Source organism: Octopus bimaculoides, chromosome 25 (assembly GCF_001194135.2).
Source record: "Octopus bimaculoides isolate UCB-OBI-ISO-001 chromosome 25, ASM119413v2, whole genome shotgun sequence".
In the NCBI taxonomy this organism is placed as follows: Eukaryota; Metazoa; Mollusca; class Cephalopoda; order Octopoda; family Octopodidae; genus Octopus; species Octopus bimaculoides.
Window position 1 is genome coordinate 33337891 of NC_069005.1, and position 8314 is coordinate 33346204.

The window sequence follows — 8314 nt, forward strand, 5'->3', positions numbered from 1 at the left end:
TGTTCTCTTGAGGTGTTCAATATTTAATTGATTCATAGACAATAAAATAATAATCTCTCTCCAGTTAAACTGACACAGTTATTGAGGGTGGCGGCAGTGGTGGTGATGATGTCTGGTGTAGTGTGGTAGTTAGCTTGTGATGATGATGATGATGATGATGGTAGTGGTGGTGGTGGTGGTGGTGGTGGTGGCGGCTGATGGTGGTCAATGGTGAATATAGCAATGCCCCCCCTCCCCACAAAAAAACCCAAATACAGACAAAGCAGAGAACCGTTTCAATCCTCCTGGCGAGAAAGTTGGCAATCGTGGGACTTAACTCATTTCTGCCGTCGTCTACCACCACCACCAACACCACCACCACCACTACTACTACTACTACTGTTGCTGCTGCTGCCCCTACTGCTGTTGATGTTGTTGTTGTTGATGTCTCTACTACAACTACTGCTGCTTCTATTGCTGTTGCTACCACCACCACCACCACCACCATCACCGGTGCTGCTGCTGCTGCTGCTGTTGCTACAACCACTCTTGCTGCTGCTACTGCCATATAACAACATCAAGCTCTCAACTGAAGGATTTCACCTCGGTCATAGGTTGGTGCCTGTTATTATTGTTGTTGTTGTTGTTGTTGTTGTTGATACTGTTATTGTGTTAATGTCATTGTTGTTGATAATGTTGTCGTTTCTGTTGAATTGTTGTTGGTGATGCGAATGGGTGTAAGTGTATGTGCGTCTGTAAGAGAGTGTGTGTGTGTGTGTGTGTTTTGATATAGTTCTGTATCTTTCTCTCTCTCTCTGTCTGCCTCTTTCCCTCAGTATATATATATATATATATATATATATATATATATATATATATACACACATACATACATATATATATATATATATATACACACACATACATACACATATATATATATATACACACATATACATACACATATATATATATACACACACATACATACATATATATATATATATGTATACACACATACACACATATATATATACACACACACACACACATACACATATATGTATGTGCGTGTGTGTGTGTTTATGTAATTGTTTTGTTTCTATTTTGTGACGCTTTCTAATCCCACCTCTCTCTCTCTCTCTCTCTCTCCCTCCCTCTCCCTCCCTCTCTATTTACCTAATTATATTGCTTTTTTAATATTATTTTTGTTGTTGTGGTTGTTGTTTTTTGTGTGTCTCAGTTGTGTTGGGAAATTGTAATGGTTACAGAGATGGTGCTCACGGTTGCAACGGTGAGGATGGTGATGGTGATACGTTTTCTTGTTATTGTGGCAATAAACAGATATTATTATTACCATAGTAGTACTAATATTTTCACCACCACCACCATCATCATCATCATCATTATCACAACCACCACCACCACCATCATCATTATTCATCCATTCACTCACCTTTCATCCTTCCGGGTTCGATAAAAAAATTAAAAAATCCTCAGACAAGTACAATTTTTGGCGTTGTACCTATGTTTCATATTTTTATCTTTGCTTATTATTATTATCATTATTATTATTATTATTATTATTGTTGTTGTTGTCCTTTAATGTATCTTTATATTAGCCCTTGTGGCCAATAAAAGAATTTATTATCATTATTATTATTAGCAATGTTGTTATTCTCTCAGTTTAATTTTCGAACTCCTGCCACTTCTCTATAAAATTAATACCAGTAATACGCTTGGAACAATTACTAATTCTTGACCTTGTGTCATTGTAAGAAACTGTTATTATTATTATCATTATTATTATTATTATAAATAATAATTAATATTGAAAACTATTATTATTATTAATATTATTATTTATTACAAATAATTATTAAGATTTTAAAAAAATGTTGTTCTTGTTGTTGTGGGGTAGGAATGATAGCGAAAGTAGAGTGATAGAGAAAATGTTACATTCTAATTACGTTGTGCTATAGTGTGAGTTCAAACGTTACCCAGGTCTCCAATTATATGTCTCCTCGTTAAGGTTTAATGAAGAACAGTACCAGTAACATTCTTTGATCAATTTAATTGATTCTAAACCTATGGCAAAGACGTGTGGCCCTGACCTAATGCTTGGAAAAATGATAATCATTATCATTGCTGATCAATACAGCTCGAAGTGGAAGGTGAGGGGCAGGGAGGGAAGGTCGACATGTTAGTTCCTGTAAATTTTATTGGAAGGTGGGCGAGAGTGACCAGGAAAGGAAAGGGTTGGACTTGATTATGGACCTGTGGGTTGTAGGCAGAATTTTGGGAACAGGTCCTTGCCCTACATAGACAGGGCTGCCCTTTGTATAGGGTTGGGGTTAGGGTTCCTTTATTGGCAGGACAGTGAGATTTATGTAGAGGTCTTTGATTATTTGACTATATACACGGTGTAGTCTGAGATAAACCCCACCCCGCTCCATCCTTCAAAAATCAGGATCCTTTGCCGTTTGGTCAGCTCATTATAACTGCAGCAACTACCACCAGTACTGTAAAAAACTACTACTACTACTACTACTGATATCAATAACTCACACTACTACTAGCATTACGTCCATCCTTACGTCCATCCTTACGTCCATCTTTACATGTACAACCACCAATAACACAACAACCGCTAAGAAATCTGCCCCAGTAAACTCCGTCCGATTCATGCAAGCATGAAACACCACCCATTGAAACAATGATGACGATCGTCATCATCGTCATTCAACGCTCGTTGTCCATGCTGGCATGGGTTGGATGGCTTGGCCAGGGCTGGCAAGCTGGTGGCGGGCTGCACCAGACTCCGGTCTGATTTGGTGTGGTTTCTACGGCTGGATGCCCTTCCTAACACCAACCACTTTACAGAGTGTGGTGGGTGCTTTAATGTGGCACTACACAGGCACTTTGATGTGGCACCATGCAGGTGCTTTTATGTGGCATTGCCATGAGTGCTTTACACCTGCAGAAGGATCAGTCTTAACATTTCTGCTGTGGGGTCAGAGTCTTGTTGAGTACAACCAGGCACCAGGTATCTTGCTCCTTTGACATCTCACCTGAAAGGTTCAGCATCCTGAGGTCACTTTTCAGTACTTCATCCCATGTTTTTCTGGGTCTCCCACTTCCATGTGTTCCATCCACTTTGAGAGATCAGCACTTCTTTATGGAGCTTTCGGCATCCATCTGCACCACACGACCAAACTAATGCAGTCTTCTCACTTGCACACAGCAACCAATTCCTCTTATGCCTAACTTCTCTCTCAGAACACTGGCACTCTGTCGAACATGTACATTTTGATATATATATATATATATATATATATATATATAGTGAAATATATTTGTCACCTGAATGTGGCTAACCCTTAAGGGTTGATGACTACTGTAGCTTGTAGCCCCAGGAAGACATCTCCTCCAGCTGGCTATTGACACACTATCTGTGCCCTATCAGTATTTGCAAAGCTACAGTAGCATCAACCCTTAAGGGTTAACCACATTTAGGTGGCAAATATACTTCCCGATGTCGTGTGGTTACTGTTTATACCTTGCTCAGAGATTTATTATATATATATATACATACCTATTTATCAAGTCATTAAGAACGAAATGTCCGATTTCCTTATACACCAAGTTTGGCAGTTACTTTTACCCTGACGTTTCTTTGTTTTACAACATTGAAGAGTTACATCATCACTTTTCGAAATGAAATTCATGGTGTCTAATTATATTGTGGGTTTTCTCTTGTAAATCAATTTTTGCGAATCCATGGACGGATCAAAAATTCATGTTGTTTATGATCAAACCAGTGCAGTCTTCTCTCTTGCACACTGCATCAATTCTTCTCATGCCCAACTGTTCTCTCAATACACTAGAGTTCTGTTGCACATGTACACTGGACATTGCCCATCCAGTGGACCATACTAGCTTCATTCCTCTCCAGTCTTTGCATGTCTTCTACATACAGGGCCCATGTCTCACTACCATGTAGCATTGCTGCATGTATTACATGCATCATGCAATCTTCACTTCACTCAGAGAGAGAGAGAGAGAGAGAGAGAGAGACCTTTGCAGAGGTAATAGCTTTCTGAATTTTGTCCATTCTATTCGTATTCTAGAATATTCTATGTTGTTGAATGAGAAAGGGAGGAAACTGAATACATTTTCTCAAAGGTGTGGTCAATAAACTGTGAAAAAATCTATCAGAAAAGGGGTCCCCACCATATTTTTTAGCACATCAAACGATAGAAGGAATGTGTTTACATTGTTATATTTCTCTCACGACTAGGTTATTTAATATCTAAATTTATTTCACTTAATCTAATTCACATTGAGTTGTGTACAGAATATAAATTGCTTAATTATATAAATTAAGTCATCCCTCACCCGAGTGAATGCCTAATTTTCATCTGCTCTATATTATGAGTGAATATACTTGAGTCAAGTGAAATTGTAGTCATGGCTGATGCCCGTGCCACCTAACTGGCACACGTGCCAGTGGCACGTAAAAAGCACCATTTGAGTGTGGTCGATGCCAGTGTCACCTGACTGGCCCCCATGCTGGTGGCACATAAAAAGCACCCACAACACTCTTGGAGTGTTAATTAAGAAGGACATCCAACAGTAGATTGGATTGCCAGATTAGATTGGAGCCTGGCACGGCCTTCTGGCTTGCCAGTCCTCAGTTAAACCGTCCAACCCATGCCAGCATAGAAAGCAAACGTTAAACAACGATGATGATGATGATGATGATTTTATGCTATTGATTAGGGAAGAAATCCAGATATGTCTTCTCTCAAGAACAACCAACAAACCATGAAACTATTTCCCAGGGGCCTCTCTCCTCTTTACACTGTACATTAGAAGCATAGAAGGAATGTTTTTACATTTATAATTTCTCCTACAGCTGGGCTTTATAATATTTAAATATATCATCATCATCATCATCTTTATCACTATCAATCATGGCCTCCCACCACACTCACCTCCACTCCCATTCCCCACTTATCTCCTGAGGACATGCCCCAACAACTTTCCAGCCCCCACCCCTCCCTACACCATGTTGGGCAGCCAAGCATCCCCTCAACAAAACCTGTTTCCACCTCTTCACCACCCTCCACTACCATCCCATCCCAACACTTGTGGCACACAACCACCCTTCAACCACACTGACCCCACTCTATCTGTATGTGTGGGTGGTGCGTGTATGTGTATATATATATCTCGAGAAAAACAAAGTAGTCAGAATTTTGGATAATCATTTATTCAACACTTTCATTTTGTTTCAGCTCTATCTATCTATCGATTGATCGATAGATCGATAGATAGATAGATAGATTTACATACCCACACACTCAAACATGTTTTTTTTATAGGACAATTTACCAAGCCAATGCTACTGAAGTACTGAAGACATCAACTTTAGGGAATTGGAGTCGATTTCCAGAGTTCTAAGGATATTCCAACCATTCAGAAATCTTCTGGAGGTTTTCCAGCTTTTCCAGAGGTGAGTGTCTTAAAGTCTTCAATGATAGAAGTGTCAGTGTAAGTCTGTGTTTGATCCTTCTTCATTCTTAATTGATCCCTGTTTGCCACCAACTGACAACCCCTCTAGCTGAAGGGACAAGTAACAATTGAAAGAAGGGTTGTGAACAAAGTATGATGCTGTATGTTTGTGGAAGAGGCTGGCATCCTAGACCAGGCTTGGGCAGCTCTCTTCTTTGAGAAAAGGGCCACATGAGATATGACTCAACATCAGGCAGGCTGTACTAATTAAAAAAAAATTAACTTCATTTTTCATTAAACTTACCATTTAGAAAGTCCTGCGGGTTACAGGTTTCCCATAACTGTTCTAAATTTGATGAGACACTTGAGGTAAAAAGTGAATTAGCTACTCTCACAAGACTTGAACCAACGACCTCTCCTTTGCCAGATGACCAAGTAAATAATCACAGTTACAGCACGTATCATTCCATTTCTTTGATTAGGTACTACAAATATATTTTTGTCATTTTAATCTTAGTATTTTATCTCCACAAAATTCCAGGTCCCTCATTTGGTGCTAACATGGTAACTTAGTCTAGAAATGCCCAAGTTTTTAGTAGTGAGATGTTACACATTGATTCAATGTTTGTGATAAGAGATTATCCTTTGCAATTTGATTAAGACTTAACCATTATAAATTTAATGTAGATTACATTTAATATAATATACACCAGAAGGCGGCACTGGCAGAAATGTTAAGCAGTTTTTCGTCTGTCTTTATGTTCTGAGTTTAAATTCCATCGAGGTTGACTTTGCCTTTCATCCTTTCAGGGTTGATGAATTAAGTACCAGTCACATACTGGGGTCGATCTAATTGACTGGCACCCTCCCTCCAAATTTCAGGCCTTGTGCCTAGAGTAGGAAAGAATATTAAGATTGAAAAATATCCATCTTGTTTGTAAAAAATTTTGAACCAAGGTTTGTACCTGCTAAACAAATTTCCCCACACTTCTGACACTATCAGCTGGCAAGTGACAGATAGAGGGTTCAAATCCCAATTACTTCCTCTTTCAAATATCTAATATCATTTGCATTAAAATGTTAGTAGTTAATCCAGTTTAATCCTACAACTAATCCCATGGATATCAATGGTTTAGTAATTAATAGATTAGAACTGAATGGGTCTGTAATAAGTGGGTCACTGCTTAACGGATTGTTAGTCAATGGTTCAATACTTAATGAGTAAATTTCTTAGTGTCAATAATTAACAAGTCAATTATTTTATGACTTAATTTGTTATGAGTTAGACAATACAAAGAATTTAGCTGAAGTTTGGGTAAATTTTGTCTGGTGTTAAGACATAAACTTCTCCACATTTAAGAGCATCATTTGATCAGTTTTATCAATGCAAGCTGCCATTTTACCAGAGCATTGCTTTTCACTTTGTGTGTGTGTGTGTGTGTCTTTTACTTGTTTTGGTCATTGGACTGCAGCCATGCTGGAGCACCTCCCTGAACTTTTAGTTCAACTCCAGTAATTGTTTATTTTAAAGCCTGGTATTTATTCTGTTGGTCTCTTTTCCTGAACCACTAAGTCACGAGGCCTTGGTCAGTAGAAGACACTTGCCCAAAGTGCCAGGCAGTGGGTTTGAACTCAGAAGCATGTGGTTGGGAAGCAAACTTCTTATTTCTTTATTGCCCTCAAGGGGCTAAACATAGAGGGGACAAACAAGAACAAACAAAGGGATTAAGTCGAATACATCGACCCCAGTGCGTAACTGGTACTTAATTTATCGACCCCGAAAGGATGAAAGGCAAAGTCAACCTCGGCGGAATTTGAACTCAGAACATAACGGCAGATGAAATACCTCTAAGCATTTTGCCCGGCGTGCTAACGTTTCTGCCAGCTCACCGCCTTCTTACCAAACAGCCACGTCTGTGATTATATGTGTGTGTGTGTGTGTGTGTGTGTGGACATATGGTAAAAATGTTCTTGAAATTAAAAAAAGACATCAAAAACCTGACTCAATTCTAAGAATATGGTATTTATTAAACATAAGGAAAGACTGAGACTTTAGAAGTTTCACCAAGAACAGAATAGCAAGATATTTTTTGGAGCTTTAAAGTTACACACACACACACACACACGTATGCATGCTTAAATATATAGGCACACACCCCCACATATGAATGGATATTTTGTTTAACAAAAATTTTCTTCTTTAAATTTCAATTTAGGATTTGGAAGTGGTCCTCCAGCTGATGTCTTTCTGAGACTCACAGCCACCCAGATACGCGCACACAGAAATCGTGTATACACACACACACGCACATCAATTGTCCATCCTCATAGCACTGATTGAGTAGCAGCAAGCAGAGACGTCAACTGACCAATTTTGGTGAGAAGAACTTGCCTGGTCAGAAGGGAATGCAACTCGGCACCACGTGTTGCCCGACGGACTACAACACCACCCCCACCACCACTGCTGCCACTCGTCATTTGATCAAGGCCGCCACGCCTTCCACTGTTGACTTGCGTTTTCATCTTTGTTGGGAATTTGGTGGCCACATTGAGTTTCGTGATAGAAGCCATGTCTCACGTAGAGAATGGATGGTTCCATGAAATTCACAACTACATGGACCTGGGAATCAGTTTGGCAGTTGAAATTGAAGAAGTTCTCTTCCAGGGCAAGTCTGATTATCAAGACATCCAGGTATTTCGAAGGTGAGTCACTTCCTCTTTCTGCTCTCTCTCTCCCCACTTAATATATATATATACATATATATATATATATATATACATATATATATATATATATATATATATATATATATATATA

The 8314-nt window shown here is 39.0% G+C and overlaps 1 protein-coding gene across 1 annotated transcript in view; it reads left to right on the forward strand.

The window, feature by feature from the left end:
* Positions 1 to 178: 178 nt before the first annotated feature.
* LOC106869074 (spermidine synthase) overlaps positions 179 to 8314 on the forward strand; it is a 20941-nt gene continuing 12805 nt past the window's right edge. Inside the window, exons 1-3 of the mRNA XM_014914595.2 lie at positions 179 to 593; positions 5367 to 5497; positions 7713 to 8199. Of these exons, the coding sequence (XP_014770081.1) occupies positions 8066 to 8199 (134 nt within the window). The 5' untranslated portion in view covers positions 179 to 593; positions 5367 to 5497; positions 7713 to 8065. The remainder of the gene's footprint in view (positions 594 to 5366; positions 5498 to 7712; positions 8200 to 8314) is intronic.